Genomic DNA, 24,305 nt, shown 5'->3' on the forward strand with positions numbered 1-24,305 from the left:
AGATCGAAGTTTTTGTTGGTGACTTTGAAAGTGGAGGATGTGGGAGCAAAGAGAGTAGCGGTAGCCTTAGTTTATGGAATATCACTTTTGACAGGAAGACAGACAAGGGGAGAGTTTTTATACTTTTTTGAGGACATTTATTGATTTGTTAAATGGAACAAAACGAAAGACAAACATGCATAAAAGTCAATGGTTATGTACACCGATCAAATACACATCACAATGGATACAGTGGAATATAATCAAGTATCTGTGCAACATTTTTAGTACCTAAAAGTTGATATTGTATTCCCGTAGACGTCGAGACTTATTCAGATGAAAGCGAAATCATTTAACAGAATGAGTCTTCCGTGGACATTTAAAGGTACCAATTTCATGTATGTTTTGTTGGTACTTCACTGTACAGATCGTACAGAGCACACAAGGAATCGGCTAGTTAACACAATCTCATAAGGCTTCACTAAGGCACACACTAAACGAATTAATTAATGGGACTCGGTGCTAGTAATAAATGTTGGCAATCATCCACTGTGTGAATAATGTCATTGATTTCATTCCACGGCAATCGTAGTATCACGAGCGATAAAGGTCGTGCCATGTTAGTCGGTGGTTTAACAACTTTTTGTTTGAAGTAATAAGTGTACTTTTTGCACAAAACTGATCGTACTCCAACGTTGTATCCATATTGTTCAGTAACTAGTTCACAGTCAAACACCGCACTGAATTTTATTTTAAAGTCACATTTTGATATCGTAAAGGATTTTGGTAATCGTTTAACTATTCCAGTGGAATTCGATGCAGTATGGCCACCTTGTAACTAGTAGGATGAGTAGCCACCGATGTATTCTGGTCGTTGTCCAGATCAATAATATCTGTTCGATGGAAAATATTCAAATGAATCAGTTCTCTTATACCATTCATGTACCAGTGGTTCCAACATCGGTGACGTACCTATATAATCGTTCTTTGTGTTTCACTTGTATTTTGACCAGCTCCCGGTAAATGCGTTCTCTCAACTCTGCATGCAAACCACGAATTGATTTTGTATAGTATCCATTCAGAGACTACTGAGGTCGTCCCACTATAGGTAGGTAGTGACAATCCGAAGGCCATCAAGCATGTTCCAGGTAAGCCGAATCGTTCTGCTCCCACTTGTGACAGACAGACCGCAACTGAAGATCTTGACCTTTTCCCCTTCGACCAAGTAGATAAATTCGGCTTTTTTTCAGGAGTATATCCTCCCAGACATTTAAGCTATTTTTCTCCTATGGTCAGGAATCGACTTTCAAAGTCACAGTATTCAGGCGAAAGCACAGGGTACGAATATTAGTCTTTAACAAGCTCATTTATATGATGGTACTTTGAAAATCCGCAGTTTACTTAGGGTTGGATGATATCCGTAGTGTGGTAGACTCATCCACTATGAAAACCAGTAAAGAGTCCACGATAACGAGTAGGATCGCTTTCGCAAACGTCAGGGTTGACACACACAGCATCACTTTCCATGTTAGTTGTAGTGGTAGTGGCAGCCATATCAAAGTTCCCATAGTGTGGTTACATTGTACGGCATCCCTACAATTGAAAGGGACATCATCGCACACCACTTAAGAATCACCGAACTTGACTGGTGTGAAATGTTTGCAAGCATTCATCTTTCTAACTTGATCTTGGTAGTTATAATGAACTATCGATCTTGGACGTTGTCACTTCTTACATGCTGACCAATGTCCACGTAACCGTACGGTAAGATAAAGCAATTTGGAAGCCGCACTCACTTCTGGTACTCGATTTGATACACGTTTCCCGAAGGTCGATTGACGATTTGGTGCGAATGAAAACGTGCAATCATGTGCGGTTTTTGTAGATGGTCTGACTAAAACGTTCACCATTTGACTGGTGTGATAATTGAAAGTCATTAAGTTCACTTTACACTCGGTGTGCATTTATCCGTGGGGATCCCGGTATTCGTAGCCATACGTTTAGGACCGCCACTGCAAAACGGTCTCATTTGATGTCAAGTTGACGGTGACACCAGCTGATCGATGTAGATGCAACTGTAAGTGTCAAAATAGAACACACGATCTCAAGTTGGTGCAAAGCTTCGTAAAATTTTAAGCGAGTGTTTATTCATAATTGACCAAGATCTGGTCCGCACGAGGAACGTCCTAGTGTTTCATGTATTCGCTTTTGTCCTGAATTATCTAGAACTAGCGGAAAGGTTCTGTCAAATAACCTGTCTTGGGTAAACAGGGTTGTTTTGCCATTTTACCACACAATCAAATCATCATCACTTTAGCAAATAGTCGCCTTCCTTCGTTTTTCTCCACGAGTTCTAAAGTGATGTCTTCCTTCTCCCAGTATTTCTCTTTGAATTTCTCTTGGTCTTTGGCAGCGTGACACCAGAAACTATAGCCACTAGCTTCTTGTTTTAGGTTCAAAAAAGCATCGACATAGTCCGCGATAATGCCTTTCTGAATTTGGTCGCTCTTGTGGTATTGCTCTATCTTGAGAAAGTTGTAAATTTCGTACAGTTCGAACAGTTGGTATCCCAGGTCCAGAGCTTAAAACAATTTCACGCTGACCCATGATCCTGTCAAGGCGCGTTCTTCCTGGGTGTGCTGACAAGGTTGGTCTTGCTTCCACGTTTGGGCACAACTACGGCACAAGGGAAATACCAGTTTTCCTTGGCAGTGGTGAGGTAAAACGGGATATTACCAATTCGTGGAAGGCAAGACTTTGCATTTAATCAATCTTTCGTATTGTCGAATTATGTCCAGTCAATGTGTTCCGTCAGCAATTGTGAGTCCCCTGATAGAAAGTGAAAATATTTGCAGCACGTAAGGATACAGTGAACACACGTCCAATTATTTGACTTCTCCTTTCTCATAGTCAGCAAACAGGTGGCACTCGTTCATTCTCCGTACAAACTGAACCATGGATTAAGTGGGTCCACTAACTGTAACGTTTCAACGATGCGATTGAACTCGGTATCGGTTGACAATCGGTGTTCGTACTCGTACTCCCACCTTCCCATGCTTGTTCTCCTTGCTTTTCTAACTTCAAGAGCCGCTGACAAGTGGCCTGATACAAGTCTTCCCCGGTCCGTTGTAAAAACTGATTTGTAGTGTCAGGTTGAGGGTAGCAGATGGGACATCCGTAAAATAAGCACCCGTTAAATTCCTACACGATATGTGGGATTTCTAAGTCCAAATCATTCACCAAATATGGTCCGATGGTCTTTGAGCCTCCTCCGGTTTGGGGATGTTGGATCCATTTATCTTTCTTGTCGCACAAGTAATGTAACCAGCATAGGGATCTGGTCGAGTATTGACGTTTGACAAAGTTCATCGTTTAAAGGATAGTGATATTCAGGGTAATTTCGGGCATGAATCGTTGGCGATACACTAAGGAACACACTTTTGCAATGGTACGGGCTTCTTTCAAAGGAGTTATCACTCAGTGTTCCATGAACAGTTATAAAACCTTTCCACAGCAACGCCGTAAAATGTATACGTCGGAATGACAATATTTTAACATTTCTTCCAGAACGTTAAAGGTCCAAGGCGTGAATCTGATACAAAGCGTAGAAAGCTTCTCGTTCGCTACGCGTGTTTTCGGTGTGGTCGTAGTGTGCTTCATACAAATATTATAGAACGGCGTGTTGATTGGCTTCGGTATTGAAGAAGTGCAGAAAATAGCCTTTGGCCATTTTTGTCATTCTAAACGTTATAGGCATTCGTCTCAAAGCATGACCATCGAATCTTTAAACTACATGTCCTTCTTACATGGAAATTAGTTTGGCTCCGTTCAAAGTCACAATCGGACGTTCGGTACGTTATCCAGTACAGTTTCTGAGAAGACACTGTCAATCGTAACCCAAGAAAATGTGAGCCATCAACGTGGCATGGCGATGACAATCTCCGCAACGTTCGATGTCCTCATGGCTCCGCGCCTCGTCGATGTGGTCTAAGATCCATTGGACGAAATTGGCCAACATGTTCGGTCCCGGAAAGAATTGTTCACATCCTCCAGGACTATTGCTGCAATAAGGGCGATGCCTAAAGATATGCTCTTGGATGCCCTTCTCGCACGCTAAATGAGCCATGCAGAAATTAAGGGTATGAATGTCAGTCTCTTGCATGCATTTGAACTCGAAAAAGATGAAATTGCCTTTATTCTGGTCATCTTCCTCTTGTAGATATCGATATATTTGAATGTAACATTCGTGTTCCAAGCCTTCACATTATTGCTACGTATGACTTGTCCACAAGTAGAGCACAGTCTCAGGAGATGCCAAGCACCTTTCTCCCGCGAACCTTGCGTCTTCAGATGCTGTTGGAAACAGATAATGTTGACATAAAAGCGACAAGCAAGGCAATGCACCCGTTCTTGTCCTTCGTCCAAACAGAGTTTAGAGACCAAACATTCCTCTCGATTATTACAGCCATGGTCACATGTCTCACGTAAATAATCGTATCCCAGGAATATACTGATACTGGTGATGGCATCGAAATTTTCATCGTGATGATAAAAGCGAATGTATTGTCCGCCTTTGAAATGTTTGCGTCGAACAACAACATTGGTGCGCGCAATTTGTGATGGTACGCCTTCAAGGTGTAGCGTGGAGCTAAAATGTCTTGCAATTTTTTCGTTTCATGAATGCTGCAGGGTGTTCTTGGATAGCCGAGATTATTGTAACAGGAGTTCTGCTTCTTTTCGTTATTTTGCTCGGTCAGATTGTTGAATAGTTTTTAGGTTCTTTTCAAATTTTAATGTGTCGTTCTTTTTGGCATACATTTGTCCCACCACGATGGCACTGGCTAAACATATCTAGTCTTGAGGATTGTTAATTAGAACGAAGCTACGCTTCATGATACGAAGATAGTGTACACATGAAACATTTCTGCGTTACCTGGTCCCTTGTGGAAAAGAAACATTGGCCATGAACAGTGGCGCATTTCCATCGGTGATGTGAAATTTGTCGTTGAATTGTTGCAGGTGTTGAATCGTGTCGATGACTTTGAAAGGTTTGAAGTCTAATGGGCTGCTAAACTCGATCCAAACGGGGGATTTTATACTCTCGTGATGAATGGAAAGTCTCAAGCCATCGTCATCTTTGGCTTGACATTGTCGTTTATGTGTGGTTAACAAAGAATCCCACACATCGGTTATAATCCATTCTGCTTCCTCCGATCGGACGTCATACCTGAAATCTTTAACTTCACAGTGTACGTGTAGGATGTGATTCTAAATTGTCTAGAGGAGCGCTTTTCTGTCTCTCGATGTGGTAGTACCTTTCAAGGTTTAGTAGTGGTCGTGAACTGCAGTTTATTGTAGACTCTCTGGGTCTGGATTACGGCTCACTCATGTCATCTTCGAAATCGCTGGCAAAAATTTGAGCCAAGATTTCAAATAATGTGCGAGCCAATAGGTCACATCTCTGCCTCTTACTTTCTTCTCCTTTCTGCACGAAATGATGCGATCGTTTCATCTTGACTGCAGAAAGTCACACGACTACATTGCAAACGTTATGGGTTCATATATTAATGTCAGACAAGTGTCTTCCCTATATAAATGGTCAGTGTCTTCCCTTCCGGTATTCATTCCACTCTCAAACCTATCAGAAGGATGAAAAAGCCTACATATATCGAACTTCTGCTCAGACTTTTGCAGGGTGTCATACGAAAGATTCCTTCAGAGAAGCAAGCGGATTTCTCCCCTCCTTTCGAGATAAAATTCAAGATACTTGCTATATTTGTCAGATGAGATGGCATTGGGCTACAGAATGTCCATGACAGTCAAAAAATCAAGATTGATATCAGAAGATACAAAGGCTAAGATACATGTTATCATTGTCAAGAGAAAGAACATTGGTCTTCATACTATTCTAACAAACAGCAGCAAAAAGAGGAAGAGATGGGTTACGATCAGAAAGAAGAGGCGCCCTACGTAACGGAAGAACCCAGACACGTCTGGAATGAGAAAATAGAGAAGAAATAAAGACGAGAAAGTGAGGAAGACATTGAAATACCCGTGTAAGTTAAGATATAATAAAAACAGAGAGAGTTAACAAAGACAGACAAGATCTCTGTGAACTTTATACTGTTTTGTGTTGTGAATTGGATTGTAAAATTTGTACCAGAGTAGATCAGAAAGAAAATGTAAGTGTCTCCCGGTTTTGATTTTTAGTATAAGGACCTACACTCACGCACTCAGACACGTTCATCATGGGGCAAAGAAAATGATTTTCAATTTTAATTAACTTTGGCAAAATGAATAACATCTCTTTTCGAGAGAAGTGTGTGGCCCTAACATGTACCGTTGGGTACTTTATTTTATTTGTTTTTTAAAAAAAATCTCAGAAATAAGAAGGAATCATTTTTATCTGTCTTAAGCTTTTGCCACGGCCAAGATATACCTATGGACTTGCTCATGTCGATGAGTTGGAATAAATCACTTGAGCTTTTGTCTCAGGTGTAGTAACAGGGATTTTCTGTTTGACTCGGGAAGGTCTTTTCCTGTTGGGTCGTATTAAAGAACTCGGATACATTTGTTCAAGACCCCTTAACTCTGCCAACATGTCTAAGAGTACCGTAAGTGTTTGACTTTCATTGTCATCCTTCCCTCCCAGTTCTTGTTTCTTCTCTGCTTCTGCTTCTTCCTGTCGTTTCTTTCTTCTTGCTTCTTAGTGATGTTGCTGTTGAAGTATAAAAACTTGTTCTGCTTCTTCCTGCTGCTGTAAACTATTTATCCAATTCATCTTTCTGTCTCTGTTGAAAGTCATTGATATGTGGTTGGGAAGGAGAAAGCAGCAAAGGCGCTCGTATCGGAACAAATTCTTGCGAATAAGAGATAAAATCCACTAAATCTCAAATAAATCGGTCTCTTCTGGAAGTAGGACCATGTTGTCTTTGGTAGCCGTTGCTATGCTATCGCTTCTCGTCTCCTGGGCCGGTGCACCACAGTCTATCGTCTTATTAAAATTTTCGTCATGTCTGAAAACTGTCACATTGATTCACTACGCACAGATCCTGGCGCATCTATGTAGGGAATGTGACGTCACAGGATGGTCGCGTCGAATCTTGAGACAGACTCCGCATCGTGACTTAATTTTGTAACGCATGTTAGGATTGGTGAAAAATCTCAATCCGTTTCGATCCGCTCTTCCACTATCAATAACACCGTTCACTTGATTCCCTTCACCTGTTCTCCTATAGAGATGTTGGCTAACGTTGAATCGTCTACCTTCGTATCGTCGAAGCTGTTGCGCACGGACGGTAAATGTCGGATGGATGTCAAATTACCATGGACAATCATCAAAATCACCGATACCAGCGTTTGGAAAAGACGGATATATGTGGAGAGACAATGCTGTCTGAAGAGAAGCCACAAAAAGTTTGTGAAAAGGAATTATGCCTATGTGATGCCCTCAGTGTTAACGGAAAGATGCAAACAAAAATCCAAAGGCCCGTTTCAGGGCCTAACATATGTCTCGGAAAGATTTGCTCTCTTGCCTAATTTTTTAGGTTTGATAGATTGATGTTCATCATTCTATTTATGCCCGTATGTACGTATGTATGCATGTATGTATGCATGTATGTATGTATGTATGTATGTATGTATGTATGTATGTATGTGTGCATGCATGCATGCATGCATGCATGCATGTATGCATGCATGCATGTATGTATGTATGTATGTATGTATGTATGTATGTATGAATATTATATGTATGTTGGTAGGTTCGTAGGTAGGTAGGTGCATATGTCTATGTTTCTACTGTATTTGTCTGTACTGTTTGCAGTTTTATTTGACTCATTTTGTCTCTACACAAAACCCAACATTTCTTCATCGTTCCTTGACATAGTGGCCAAATGTCAATTGTCGCACTAGTGACCCACGATCTTTTGACTAGATTTCCCCTTCTCGCTATAAATTTTGTCGCTATTTCGCCCCGGGGGTGTCTTGAATGCTAATTTCCATTGTCAGGATACATTTTGTCACTATATCGTAATAAGGGGGTTATTGTAATGATAATTCCTTTTTTCGCTGTGTTGTCCTCCTTCACTACTGTCGTTAAACCAAAACCAATCATTTAATTTTTATTATTGTTATTAGTAGTAGCAGTAGTAGTAGTATTTATAGGACACTGGCTAATTCAACGGTTAAATCATGAAATCGAAGAATACCAAATTTGGAATCGTTGAATCATTTTACCGATACATATGCCTCTTTAGAAACAGTTGAATAATGATATTCGTTTGTCTTAATATTTTATTAAGGTTTTCCTCAAATAACACCAATGGGCGGAGAATTTATTGCTCAACGAACGTAATTTAACCAATCATGCACTATTTCTAGTTTTTTTCCCTGAAAACGTTAGTCATTTCAGTGTTCAGTGGGACCTTTTGAAATTGGAAATAATTTTTGTCTACAGTGTGGTAATTACAGATGCGACCGAGCATGTTAAAAAAAATAAATAGGAGCTAGGCAACAAAATCCATAGTTATGTAAACTGTTTCCACGAGAAAACAATTCTAAGGAAACAACTTAATACAAAATTGCATGCAGGTAAATAATACAAGAGCCATGTAATATAAAATACCCAATGATTAAGTTGTATGCTTATATAATAAACCTGTTGAATGCGTAGGTCTTAAATCTGAAAAACTGTGATATTCGTAATTATTTATCATTATTCATTTCATGAAACCGATGAAATGCAGAAACAAAATTTGGGAAATAATCAAAATACCACATGTTGCAGGAATACATTTAATTCAGAAAATTAAGCAGATTGTATTGGTTTGATGTACAGCATTCACAGAAACGCAGTCCAGGTTACTAATATAAATTCGGTTAAGAATACTAAGTATGATTTCGGCTATGTTTAAACCATTAAATATTACTTTGGTTGGGGCCACTAAATATGAACTTGGTTAAGGTTATTAAATATTAATTCACTTGAGACCACGAAATACGAACTGGGTTATGTTAAGATTACTAACCGAAAAATTTGTTACGTTAAAACTGATAAATATGAATGGGTTTACGTTAAGACTACTACATAAAATGTGTCATGATAAATATGAACTTGTTTACGTTAAGACTACTAGATAAAAATTTGTTTATGCTAAGACTACTAAATACCAATTCAGTTTAGACAAATAATTTTAGATTCGGTTAAGATTTATAATGAATTCAGTTAAATTCGACTTGGCATGATTTAAGAAGTTCCGACTTTATATTTTGGTATATTTCTCATCTAGTGAGAGTCCCATGGTACAACAACTAGAACTTTCTGTCACCTGAGTATTAATTAGGTCATCAAACCACCGACGTTTACAGTCTACATATGTTCAAACAAATGCCAAATTACTCACTATATCTAATGAACTAGATTAATATAGTTCCAGAAGAAACTGAAAGGTGGCATGTTCGACAAAAACTAGAATCAACACTCTTGCTTTTATTTGGATTTATAAAGGTGCAAAATATTAAAAGCATAAATTATCTTGAACGAAGTTTAATACCATATATTTGGGAATGTGATAAATTCAAGCTTTTGTCGCCAATGGGTTTGCCTTCCATCCAAATATAGTAAACTAACACTTTCTTCTTACAGTTATCAGAATTATATCTTGTCTCGTTCTGTTTGCAAAGCTTTAAGTAGTAAAACGTTATGTTTATTTGTACGTTTTAATAGTTTAAAGTCACGTGACAGTTTCAGTGCAATATTGATGTAATGGCGAGCTGATACAATATATGGGAAAGTTAAACCCAGGGATATATATTAATTACAATTATATTGTGGAGATAAACCCAGGTATATCGATTAATAATCAGTCTGAACTGAAGAATTTCTCATGAAAGAGATAAACTCATATGATGAATTGATATAATTACCCTTTAAAAATATAAACCGATGAATATTGATTAATTCCTATTTTCATTTCTTACAGCTAGATTGCAAGAGATAAAGAAATTGTTATTGATCGGATCAAATTATCTTTGGAAAGATAAATCCATGAATATCAATCGATTACAAATTTGATCTGATATGTTATCAAGCAGAAGATAAAATCAAGGATGGATATTAAAATTTACTATCTAATATTTACTACTAGAAAATCTTTTTGAACTGTATTCCGAGAAGGATTAAAATCCAATTATCGTGAAACACAGACGATATCAAATCTACATGGCCTCCAATTAATTTAATATTATTTACAATGGTTAAAATCTCACATCTACATCGAATATAAGAATCATATGAACTCATAAATACAATGTAGCTTTGTTGGTAAGTTCGTATTTATTCTTGAAGTTTAAGGATCTTGCAGTATGTCGTGTATTAATCCCCTGGCTGTGCCTGTAGCTCTGAAAATAAAAAGATATATATTTTTAAGTAGACCCAATAACACAAAATCCGGTCCGTGTGGTACATGGACCGACCCACAACGCCAATATAATTATCACCCGCTTTCAACGTTATATTGTTAGCATCATAATATATGTATCCCACCAAAAGACTACTTCGCAACTTGCGTATTAAACCTTATTCAAATCCAGGTATTAAAGAAGCTGAACTGGGTGGTCTTGGTGAATTTCTGGAGGTTAGTGAACCAGGTAATCTTTGTGGATTTCTGATGGTTAGGCGAAAAATCAAATAACAAAATTATTTTTGCCGATGCGATTAGCACAAAATCCGGTCAATGTGACACATTCAGCTATTCACAATCCATAATCAGCACACACTCCCAACGTCCCAAAGCTAGTACATAATTACTTGTTTCTGAACAAATGTCTTTACTTTGAAAGAGGTTTGCTAAACCGAATGCAAACCCAAATGTTAAACAAATTGAACTGGATATTCTTGGCGGATTAGTTGTTACTAGACGGCAGTTGTGCAAAGTTGTAAGAATTGGCGTTAAAACATAGGATTTCAGAATTAAAGTTGTATTTGCGAGGGAGTGTGCATATAAGGCCTTTACTAGTTGAAATAATATCTTCATGGTTGGACTGTATTGCACTGTACCAGGGTTAATGCTTTGACTTCGTCTGACCTACGCTTGCCTTGAATAATGATTCTCCAAAGGACTTGGAATTTCAGGTTGCACTTGGCATCTTCCTGATTCGGAGAATGTATGTCAATCTGACATCTGTATTTAGCACGCACACAAATACACATAAATACAAAGACACACACACACACACACACACACATTTATATATATATATATATATATATATATATATATATATATATATATATATATATATATATATATATAAACGAAATGTTGCAGAAGATATCACCTGACTTCTAACAGCACAATGCAAACTCAGTTACAAATTTAAACTTCTGCTAGCATTTGCGTCACACCATCATGTGCTCCTTACTCAGTTCGGTCAATACCCTGTTCTAATTGTGTTTACTAAGATTTAAAAGGTTCTACGAGATATTAACATTAACAATTCGTGTTCTTAGCTTTGTATCGTCTACCTCCTTACTGGATGGGAGGAGGAGAACAAAATTAAATAATAAATATAATGAATAACGTTTAGTCTACAAAAATTTATAATTTGGCAGAGGTTGGGATGAGATGTGTGACGTTGGGAGGGCGTGAAGGAGTGGATCCGGCCCGTACTCAGCTGGAATCTTCCCTATATGGTGGATAAACCAGTTCCCTCCCCCACTCGTCCCATGTCTCTCCTCTCATCCTGTATGTGTACACATTTTTTAAAGGGCAGCCATAGTTACATTTCGAACTAGATCCCTTCTTAAAACTATTTATGTGATTCTTGTGATGAATAGTATATGACATTTGCATATAATCTATTAAAGATTTTGATTAGTGTATGAAGTTGATGAGGGTATGATGAAGGGGTGACGAACCGGACCCGACCCGCACATTAGATGTTATTATCCCCACAGTGGGGTGATAAACCAGATCCATATCTCACCTGTCCTCCCTCCCACCCTCACACGTTTAAAACTATTCGAGTGTGATTTAAATTAAAACAGTTCTCTTCTTTTGGACTTATTAATTATAAAATCCTTTAAGTCTTCATACAGTTCATTATCCTGGATTTCATTTGTGTATAAAAAGTGGCTATCTTGCACTCCTCCTTGTTTCTGTAGTAATACTTGTTTTATTTTGTCTCTTGCAGACGCCGTTTGAGGGCATTGGAATATCAGATTTTGTTTCGAGTCCCCTGCTTGCCCACATAGATGACACGGAGAGATAAGATGGATAATATATCTATTGAAGGCTTCCTCTCCGGCCATCCAGATGTCATGCAAGAATAGAAACATCATTGTTTGCTTCGAGGGTTGCCCTCCCAATTTTTCCAAATTTGCTTCCAATTTAACATTAGATTTTTTTAAACTACGGGCATTTTAATATCTATAAGCAAAGTTTTCATTAAGTGTTAAACAGATTTTACAATTTTCACCTTTTTGCCAATAATAGTTTACATCTCAATATTTATGTATATCTTCGCTAACCCTTTTACATTTTTGTGGCGCTTTTAAACATTTAGCTACTTTATTTGGCTTCTTGTAAATGCAATCAAATTGGTTCCACAAATACCGTACATGTACATGTATATTGCCTCCCACGGATATCTGATTGTTTCTTGTAGGCTCCTTAGTGTACTAATTAGTACGATATTTGCTTATTTCATAGGTGTGGTCGTCCAAAGTCGTCCTCACGTTTGGGTTTATATAGTATTGGGGGGGGGGGAAGATAGTGTATTATTTTATTCCATATGAAGTGGATAATTTTATATTCTAGTGTATTTAGCATTGTTTCACTTAAGTATACGGTTTGGGTTATATAATTGATCTGACTATATCTAAAGGTCTTAACCACTTGTATAAGTTCCATAATATTTAATGGCACGTATTGCCACTTTTCAATTTGATATTCTACTTCATTTACAAGATGTTTAACATTAAAATCTACTGAGTCTTTTACATCAAAAAATCATAGTGCCTTAACATCTCCTTTGATTAAGTGAGGTTTTCTGATTACCCCACCAGTTCCCAATTAGCAATATCTCGTTTTTGTCGCGGTTTACAGCAGATCCCGAGACATTGCCCCAAATGCAACAAAAGTCCTGTAAATAACGAAATGAGTATCCGTTTCGGATAAAGTTGAAACAAGCATCCCCATGGAAAAGGGTTTTAAATTCCCTCTCCATGTTGGGAATCATGATCCCATCAATATTTGTATTACATGTCATATTATTGTTTAGCGCTTCAAGCACTTTCACATATAGGAGCATGGAAAGGGACACCCTTCCTCACTTACCTCGCTAAAGGGATGTCCCCCGTCAATGCCCTATTGACGACACCTCTTGAAGAGATGTCATTATACATTGCTTTGATCCATCCTATACAGTTTTTACCAAATCCACATTTATTTAAAACTTGCAAGATAAAACCATGATCCATCCGATCAAAGGCTTTCTCCTGATCAAATAGTAGCATGGCTCCCCTCTCACCCCTGTGCCCCAGCAAATTACTGATGGAGCCAATGGAGAGAGAGAGAGAGAGAGAGAGATGTTTAAAATATAACGTCCTTTCCAGCCACAGCTTTGAATGGGAATGACTATTGTTATTAAACATGCATTTAATCTTTTGGTCATAATTTACTAAGGATTGTATATTCTGTATTAGGGAGGGTAATAAGTCACCAGTTTCCTAGGCCTTCTCTCTCTTCTTTCCCTTTATAACAAAGAGTAATAATACCCTTATTCATTGACTTGGTCATTTCTCCTGCAAGAAGGATAATATTAAATAAGCGCTTAAGTATTGGGCATAGCTGTTCTTGGAATTTAATATAAAAAATCAGTAGGAAGGTCATCAGATCCTGGCTCCTCATCTTTGTTTAAGCTTTACATTGCGCTCCTCACTTCATCAATAGCGATGCATCCGTTGCACAATATACGAGCTTCATTTGTAATCTTATTTAAATGTGTTTTTAATAATGATCCTTAATATTTGGCATAAAGTTTCTGTAATATTCTTCTTCTTCATTTAAAATTTATTTTGTATTAGATATCACTTTATTATTAATTTTTTGATCTTTCCCTCTTTTAAGTTATAGTCTTCTTTAAGTTACCCTCCCTTTAATGTACATATCGTTAAATTCCCCTCTCTTTAATGTGCATATCATTAAGTTCCCCTCCTTTTAATGTATATATCACTAAATTCACCTCTCTTTAAGGTACATATCATTAAATTCCCCTCTCTTTAATGTACATATCATTAAATTCCCCTCTCTTTAGTGTACAGGTCATTAAATTTACCAGCTCTCATTTTAATTCCCTATGTGATGTTTCTTTGTATCTTGTCATATTCATCGGCTATAGTTTTATCTTCATTACTTTTTACCCCTCCTTGGGTTTGCATTTTTTTATGTTTATCGTTAATCCATTCCTTATATAATTTCCTATTTGTGCTATGAGTTTTAGAGATTTTTTAATTAATCTGTTCAGCCTTTCACATTCTAGGAAAACATCCGGGTTTCATTTTATATAAAGTCATTCGGGTAGTACTGAACAGTGTTCACGTAATCCATATCGTTCAGGTGAGCACCGTTCAGCTTCGATATTCCCGGGCCCCATTTGGTCAGATTTTCCATATTAAGATTAACTGTTACTGGTTTGTGGTCTGAAATAAGTTACGACGTTATTATACATGCATAACTATTTGATGTACACATTTCTGATATGTAAAATTTATCTAATCGGTTACCTTTATATATATATATATATATATATATATATATATATATATATATATATATATATATATATATATATATATATGTATATTCGACTTTATATTTATGTAGAAATGTATATGTATCTATTAAATTAATAGTGTTTTTAAATGTTCTATTGTTTTAGCAGCCCTATATGAGTAGGAAAAACTTCCGTACATATACAGATCGGTGTCAACCAATTAAAATCTCCACCTACTAAACATTTTTACTACATATGTTTTTGAACGTGTGATGTAAAAAACGAGATGAAATATTGTTGTTGTTGTTGTTCTAGGGTTTAACGCCATTTTTCAGCATACATGGCGGCCAGTATTATTGGTGGAGAAACATGGTCAACCAATTGAAATCTCCACCTATTAAGCATTTTAATACTACATATGTTTTTGAACATGGGATGTTAAAAACGAGATTAAATATGTTTTTGTTTTACATAATACATGTTGGAACATCGACGTTAGTTATGTTCCAATTTTTTGTCTTTACGTGAAGATAACGACCCTTAAATTCAGAGGGCGTGGGCTCTACTTCAAGGTTTAGTCCCTTAGAGTTGTGTTTAAAGCTTGTGGTTACCACAGATCTAATCTCTGTGTTACAGTTGTTGACAAAAACTAGTGCGTTTAGCTTTTCCTCAAGCTGTTGTGTTGTTGTTTTAAACGTATTGTGAGTTTCTTGAACAAGGACAATATCATAGTTTTGAGAGAAACAGATTAATTCATATGTTTTATCATTATTATTGTTAATGTTCACGGTAAGAACTTAGAGGTTTAATTCCTCCATTTCTTTTTGTGTTTAGGGTGGTATTAATTTTATTGATAAAATATAAATATTTTTGTTGCCTATATTCATTGTTATATATCAACGTTCAACAATAATTTAGACGGCCTTTTTGGCCAAATACTGTTCGATACTTATGACATTTTTTAACTTTTCCCTTGTAAGGGAAACAGCATTTCTTTTATTTTCTGTTTTCACTGAATTCCCCTTTCTGTGATAATTTTTTCATTTCTCGAGTACTGCGCTCATCTGGTGTCCTATTTGTTTTAATGTGCGTCATAATTTCTCTCTCTCTGTTGGGAGTTGTGGAGTTGTTTGCGTTCCGTTTCGCTTCAGTTGCTGGTTTGGGGATGAAGTATGTGGTTTCCCTATTTTCTCATCTTTGGTAAGTCGTCTTTCCCAAGGAGTCGTGTCGGGGGTAGGTTTTTTGTTGTTGGATGGGACTCGTACCCATTGCCATTGATACTTTGCTTTCATGTTTGATACTCCTTGGAACATAGCTACGTTCAGAAATCTCACAAAAGTGAGCTACAGTAGTTTCTATCAGAATTACTTCCTTTTTGCAACTTTGTTGTTGGTTAGCCTTTTTCTGTTGTTTCTTCCTTCGTGCATAGCTAGTTTGTTAGTAGCACTGCCAAGATGTTAAATCGGAACTAGGAGTTTGGTCCCCACAATGATTTCCAGTTGGGCTTCTGGAATATCTATTTGCGATTTCAGATTATGTTGTTTCATTCGGGTTACTTCAACAGGCTCTGGTACATTTAATACTTCTTGCTCTATGTGCCCATTCATTTCCTGGTGTTTAGCTGCATAAGTTGGTTTTGATATGGGGTTGGGGCAATCCCCGTGAAGGTGTCCTGTTTTTGTACATCTACTACATGTCCTATTGTACTGGTACCCTCGATACCAGGTCTTAACTCAAAATCCCATAACATACAGAAATGAGGGAAACCTTTTGGCATCCTCTTCACTTAAATGGAGGATCCTCACTCCAGTGGGAATGAATGGATATCCTCGTTAAATTTCCATTTTATCCCTCACTGTTTTTGTACCAAACATTTTCTCAACTTTGTTTTTTAACTCTTTGATTGGGATTTATAAGGGGAGACCTGAGCAGTGGACATCAGTTAGTCTCTCCCACAGAATACGTGCAATGGGTGGTGGGGCCCCAATTCTGATCTTATTCCCACTGATCTCCAAAAAGGAGTCATTAGGGTAAATGGGTATGTTTTCCTTTGGAAAAAGAAAGCATTTTCTCCTCCCACCATTTTGCAATCCATTTATGTCTTCTACTTTTGTCCCTTTATTAATCATATGCTCAAGTAGTTCAGCAGGTCTTGGGCGGTCCTTCTCCAGAATGTCAGAGAGATCAAGGACCTGACATACCTTATGTCTGAACGCTTTTAGGGTTCTACCCTCCTAGTTAATCTCCAATTCAGTACGGTAATTTCAGTTTATTCAATTTAAATAACACTTGAAAATTTCAACAATATAAGTCATGGAAAGGTAGTTTCAATATATATTTACCTGGCAGAGCTCCAACTGTTAAAAATAATAGACATCCTTATGATATTACACTAACTGAATGTGAATATGTCAATATCTGACTTCATGAGTGCAAAGAAATTTCCGCCGTGAACTTCGCTCACTTTTCTTTCCAAGAGATCCCCCAATGCCCAATAGACAATAGTTTTCTCACGGCTCGATTGACACACACACACACTTGGTAATCCAAATATTAAATGATTATCAAATAAACCACCAGATCATACCAGGCCGTTGTGTTCCTAACACCTCGATTGGCATTATAGATATTTAAGCTTGATAAATAATACATTAATTGATTCTCACGAGCCCCATGGATCATCCAATAGCTGTTAAAGGTTCCTAACACCTTGATTAACAAGTGTAGATACATCAGCTACATCATTGCAACTAGCTGATCTATCCCTAGAACAGAGGTAACCATCCTCACCCATCAGCATAGCACCTGATATAAAATCTAAACTTGCCTATGTTGACAATTACTGCTATAAAGCTTGCCTAGTTGATAAAGCACTACAGCTTTAATAAAGCGGGTTACACTTGTTAACGTATGTTCCGTTTGATACTGCATATAATAAATACTAACATACATGACGGTGTCGGATATCAGAGTTGAATATTGGGATAGGCTTTATAGTACGTTATTAATTATGCAATTGCCCGTAAGAAGCTGAATATATAAGATCGGGACTGGTATATCATCATAAAATCCGTCGCATGAACAAAGAATTTCACATATCCTTTAAATAAATACAACTCTAGTTACCGGCTTTTTTGTAACAAATTTCATCAAAGATTTAGAAAACTTGCAAAATGTGTTATTGTTGTTGTTGTTATAGGGTTTAAAATAATTTTTCAGCACAAGATAGGCTATACATGGCGGCCAGTATTAATGTTGGACGAAAAACCAGGGAAAACCCCAGAAAGAACCATCGACCCACGAGAAGCTACCGGCAAGCTTTCTCACATATTCACATTGACCGAGCCCGAGACCATAACCCACGCAGGCAGAGGTGAGATGGCAGTGATCTGTGACTGAGAGAGCTTTCGACCACTCGGCCACTCTGGGTCCCCCAAAAGAGTTAGAAAAGAACGGTATGTTACCTTGCCTCACAAAAAAAGCTTCTAGTGCCATAACAGTGAGCATTATTCCATTTGGAACCCCAGTCATAACGGATTTCTAGGCAACGTTCCTTTGTTCTGTCCGGCTGTCCAATGGCCCAGAAAGTAAATGAAAACGGAACCGATGTCCCATTTGCTCCCATCCATCTCCATTCACCCTCAACCAACATGTCCGAACCATCGAGCCAGTAATTTTCATTGGTGATGGTACCTACATAAGAAGTGTATGGTCATGATAAATAATGCACACTGTTTACTTACACGAGTCCAATATATATATATATATATATATATATATATATATATATATATATATATATATATATATATATATCAGTTGAGTAAAGATAATCTCTGCGGGTTCTGTTGCTACCGGTTTATTTTCATTCACTGGAGTCGGTAATTGAACTTATGTTAAATAATACATTAACCAGATTATGTGTTAACTGCTTATCTCCTTGCGTGTAGCTTATAATTATCCTAAAGTTTGTATTTAAACCCATATTACGTTCATAAGGTTCGTGTGAGCTCTTCAAGTAAGCTGTTATATGGAGAATGCATACAAAATTTCGTCACGCCACCGATATCGGGGGGGGGGGGGGGGACAGCAAACACTTTGTAACGGAAATTCATATGTAGGTACCTATATTAAACAAAATATGAAACATAATTTTAATCTCAGACTTTATCTTAAATGCGCTGTTACTGATATATAATATACATATTATAGCATATCGTGCATTTATGTAAATATTACATAAGACCGTCCATTTATATTAAATGATAGAATACCTTGTTTGTATCTAAATATCATATTATACAGTAATTTTATATAAATATTTTACAGCAAACTATGTATTTTCATAATCAATTTGTTACGCAATGCTTTTATATAAATAGTATGATATACCGTGTGTTCATATAAATATTATGCTATAGCGTGTATTTCAACAGTATATTGTACCGTGTATTTATATTAATAGTATAGTACACCGTGTATTTATATTCATATTATAGTATACCGTGTATTTATATCAATCGTATAGTATACAATGTATTTATATCAATTGTATAGTGTTCCGTATATTTATATCAACAGTACAGTATAACGTGTATTTATAGCAATAGTATAGTATACCGTGTATTTATATAAATAGTATAGAATACCGTGTATTAATATAAATAGTATAGTACACCGTGTATTTATATCAATAATTTAGTATACGTGTATTTATATCAATAGTATATTATACCGTGTATTTAAATCAATAGTATAGCATATCGTGTATATATATATATATATATATATATATATATATATATATATATATATATATATATATATATATATAGCATACCGTGCAGTTTGAACATCATTCCCGAAATGATGGTCTGTTCATAGTCACTGCCGATAGCAGCAAGTTTGCCTCCCAGAATTTTACAGTATTGCTAAAATGAAAATGTAATTAAATTGAAGTAAAGCCACTGAATGTTTCCAAATAAATTGCTGCATTTTATTATCTCAATCAACAAAACATGAATCTTTAATAAAACTGAAACAAGCATACGTTTAAGCAGCAAGTCCATATAAGCGTAGATAGATAGATATATTGAAAGATATAATGATATATGGATAGATAGATGTATATATAGATAGTTAGGTAGATAGATAGATTGATAGAAACATTGGAAACTATGCATTTTTAAAAGCTCAAAGGCAAATTCCGTTTGCCTCGTATGTGAAAGAAGGAATATGGTCTCCCATTTAAAATTTCGTCTCATCTAAGAATACGGTTCTTTAAGTTCCTACATAAATATATGTATTGTATAGTGAATGAATTATACTGCTTCATCTTCAGTTTTTGGGGGTTCACTCTTTCTTTTTCAATACACGAACGCTTTGAACCATTCTTTCTTCTATACCATTTACATACGTTACAAAACATTCAATAAACCCTGTTCAGCGATGTATTTTTCTAATGCTTTTCATCGACCAGGAACGGGTTTGGATGCCATTACTTCCGGTGTCATATTTCATTAAGTAATACTCTGGAAGTGAACTTCATATACATAATAAATGAAGAGTAAAGTACTTCACAGCACATGGCGAGCAAGTTTGGAATGTGACCTGAATTATGAACATAATGTCGGAATCAAATGTTTGGCATGGAATCGTCGAGGGGAAACGAAGGGGATAGATTTCGAAACCAATTACCTTGTGTTTCTTTGTGGAAGGCAAGTGGGTGTTGTCAGTATTTTTTTTTTATTTTTTATTTTTTTGTTTTTTGTTTTTGGCTTACAAAATTGGTTGCATGTGCCTATGTAAGCCGTCTTACAGGAAACCTCAATTTAAAGATTAATCTGGAAATGATCAATAATTGCTTATGAATGCTGAAGCTTAAATTAACGTGCAAATGATGAGCATGGATTTTTTTACCGTTATTCACTTGTTGTATCGATATGTGTATCGATTAGTGAAAATATATCGATCAATAAATACTCCCAAAGAATATAGCAGACAATAATAAATGTATATATATATATATATATATATATATATATATATATATATATATATATATATATATATGTGTGTGTGTGTGTGTGTGTGTGTGTGTGTGTGCGAGTACGTGCCAGCGCGTGTGTGCATGGATGCTTGCATGTTTGTACGCACGACTGTGTTAGTGTGTGTGAATATGAATAATATATAAAAATAATATTAATTATGTACCTTTGCTTCTGGCCAGCTAGCATAAAGATCCAAAGCTATGTAACATTTTTGACCATGCAGTTCGAAGCTCTTGGGACAGGAAAGTGCCGCATTACAACCTTAAAAAAATAGATTACGTATCGAATGTGCTATAATTTTGAAGTGCTATTTAGGAGTCTGTTTCCTATTTCCATTGCAATGTTGAGAAGAATGACCTCTGTTTCTCAGGATGCCTGTGTGTGGTTTTTACCTCTCTCTGTCTCTCGCTCTGTGTGTCTGTCTGTACGATTGTCTGTCTGTCTCTCTTTTTGATTATTAATCTCTTCTATCTCACACACACACACACACACACACACACCTGGGTATTTTACTCAACTGTTTGAATGCATATCATAACTATTTTCTCCAGTGAGCATAATCAACAATATATCATTATATTCAAATGCATATGATTTTTTTAAGTCAGACGGATAGTTTTTATATAAATTTAGTACATAATTAAAGGCATACAGGCATATAACAAAACTAATAAGCTGTCAATACAGATTCTAACAAGTTCATGTATGAAACAGTTTACAAAACACATGAAATAATGAAAGAAAGGAACGATAGTAAACGTAAACATGAAGCGAACACTTAACAAATGTATACTCCAAGTGAGAATTTTTACCCATATCTACATATATTGTATATTTAACTTTTTGTATATATATATATATATATATATATATATATATATATATATATATATATATATCAATTGTGTATTTAATTCTTTATCCACATCAACATATATTGTATATTTACGTTTTATCCATTTCTACATATATTGTATATTCACGTTTTATCCATTTCTACATATATTGTATATTTAAGTTTCATCCATATATATATATATATATATATATATATATATATATGTATAGATTTTTTTAAAAATTCATATTTACATATATTGTATAAGTCAGTTTCATCCATTATCTACACATATTATATATTTACTTTTATCCTTGAATATAGACTTTAACAACCATTACTAAGCAAAGATATTTCATACCTAAACTTGTCCATAAACGTAGACGTTATTTTAAGATAATGAGCTATAAATAGGTTGTTTGATTTGACTTTGACATCCAACCCTAGCAATGACCTATTAAGAATTATGTATACAGCTTGGATTAATTTTCAGATGGAGGGCAGAAGTTTTGCTCTCTCTCTCTCTCTCTCTCTCTCTCTCTCTCTCTATATATATATATATATATATATATATATATTAATGCAAATAGTAATAATTATTAACGATAATATATGATGCAAATTTACTAGTCTTAATACATATTATTAATTTACCAGTTCACAATATAGTCTAAAATCAGACCTAAATGACACTAATACTATAATACTAAATCGTCCATAAATAACAAATACTGTAAAAACACTAACAGTGAAGCAATTGCGGTTTGAGTGCATACATATATACATACTTGCCTACCTACCTACACACACACACATATATATATATATATATGCACACACGCATGGATGCATGCATGAATACGTACGTACACAAACACGTACGCACGCACGCACGCACATACACATAAACACATACATACATACATACATACATACATACATACATACATACATACATAAATGCATACATACATAAATATATACATACACCCATGTCGGCCAATTCTGCGCGTCTGGTATTCTGTGCAACGATACGTAATTTTTGTAAACATTAGATCACGCGTTTTATTTGCTCAAACATACATTTTGTATCAAGAAAAAACGATCATATTTTAAGTAAGGAAAGTAATATTTACAAAACCTACAAACTTATCCCATATTTCGACTCGAAATGCATGTGAAGATATCATTTATAAATCTTATCATGAAGACCAACTCGATGGCCTTGAACCTGTAACACAAAAAAATCTAATATACTATGTATCCTTTAGAATCACAAAAATATATACATTATATAAAAGATGGAAATGTGTACCTTAAAGCAATTCAGCATCTTAATACTAATTTCCAATTTTGAAAGAAGTTGTCCCACACGTACAAAATCGTATGCCACCCAACGTTTCACCTCACCGTTAGAACGGGATTCTCTAGAACTTCTCTGGCATATAGTCTGTTTCTAAATTATTTAGTTATTTCCCCCATAAACAAGACGTTGTAAACACGTTATATTCTATTCAGTGCTATTTCTCTTCCACGTAATAGATTATTTTTTAAAATAAAATATTGAGCCTTACTATTTTGTTTCATAAAATCGGTTTAGTTTGCTTAATATCTCTGTCAGTATACAGTATTGGCATAGTTACGTTTAATTTTGTAGAACTAGCTATAAATCTATCCTAATTACTCAACTGAACCGCTGTCAGAAACATTCTAAAGTTATGCATTTCATTTTTGTAGCCAGACGGATGAACATTGCATCCTTTCAAAGCTGTGCGCAGAAATATTGCGAGTCATGAAAACACGGGAGTGGTATCCGTGTGTCCAAACATTAATATTATTTTCAGCAGAATTTTCTGGTGAAATTTGCTTCTTTGCAAATGATAACCAATGAAGTACTTAATTTTCGTCAATCGGTCGATCTGGATGGTTAACATACGGATGGTATACAATATTACTTTTTATTATTAAATCAAGCTTAGAATTTTGTGTTTAGATGCAAGGTAAGATACGTGTCATACTACGCTTCAATATTGAGGACCTAAACCTTACGTGCGCAGAAATGCCCGACAGCATTGTACATACAAACATGGATCCATCGATTTAGTCATCTTTGTAAGTATGTATCTACCTATCTACTTCTCTATCTATATATGTCTACATGCATAATCCGGCGCGTATTAAAACAAATTACCTGATGGTATGTCGACCGCAAAGAAGGCCAGAAACATCAGGAAAACTTTGAAATTCATCATCATGAGACGTTGTCGTTAATATGTCTTCAACTGCGACAGCCGGTAGAAGGATCCGTCGTGTTCCTATTTGTACCGACCTTGTTATGCTATTTCTAGAACAAGATATGAAAAGGCTCCAATAGAATAACTTGCTCTGTGGGGCCTAACCAATCAATGGAAGCACTGGACAGTTCCCTCCTACCGCCCACATAAATAAATTAAATGATTTGTTATAAAATATATATGTGCAAGTTTTCTGGCCCTGATCGACTGACTGTTCATTAAGGCGAAAAAAATAACATTTGCTTCTATTGCACAAGGTAGCATAGGTTTGCAAATGTATGCATGATCATATAAAAATGTTTGCACCTTTTGTAGCCCAAACGGAAGAGCGTATTTTGTATTTGCATCAAGTCTTTTGTACAAAGA

The 24,305-nt window shown here is 35.9% G+C and overlaps 1 protein-coding gene across 1 annotated transcript; it reads right to left on the minus strand.

The window, feature by feature from the left end:
- Positions 1 to 8,761: 8,761 nt before the first annotated feature.
- LOC149770721 (galactose-specific lectin nattectin-like) lies at positions 8,762 to 23,993 on the minus strand. Its single transcript, XM_089949200.1, has 5 exons — positions 23,837 to 23,993; positions 20,971 to 21,068; positions 19,598 to 19,688; positions 18,222 to 18,450; positions 8,762 to 10,380 (listed from the first exon to the last, which is right to left on the minus strand). The coding sequence occupies exons 1-5, from the start codon at positions 23,898 to 23,900 to the stop codon at positions 10,329 to 10,331; spliced, it is 534 nt and encodes a 177-aa protein (XP_089805326.1). The 5' UTR covers positions 23,901 to 23,993; the 3' UTR covers positions 8,762 to 10,328.
- Positions 23,994 to 24,305: the final 312 nt, after the last annotated feature.

This window comes from Sinohyriopsis cumingii, unplaced genomic scaffold, assembly GCF_028554795.1.
Source record: "Sinohyriopsis cumingii isolate HCF-2022 unplaced genomic scaffold, ASM2855479v2 utg002455l, whole genome shotgun sequence".
Taxonomy (NCBI): Eukaryota; Metazoa; Mollusca; class Bivalvia; order Unionida; family Unionidae; genus Sinohyriopsis; species Sinohyriopsis cumingii.

What these genes read in the sequence shown, in the direction of transcription:
- LOC149770721 (XM_089949200.1), bottom strand. Translation starts at nt 23,900, where the DNA reads ATGATGATGAATTTCAAAGTTTTCCTGATGTTTCTGGCCTTCTTTGCG. An exon ending in CTAGCTGGCCAGAAGCAAAG is followed by an intron (nt 19,689 to 20,970) that starts GTACATAATTAA and finishes TTTTCATTTTAG; the next exon opens with CAATACTGTAAAATTCTGGG. An exon ending in AGCTTTTTTTGTGAGGCAAG is followed by an intron (nt 10,381 to 18,221) that starts GTAACATACCGT and finishes TTTTATTTTCAG; the next exon opens with AGCTACAGGCACAGCCAGGG.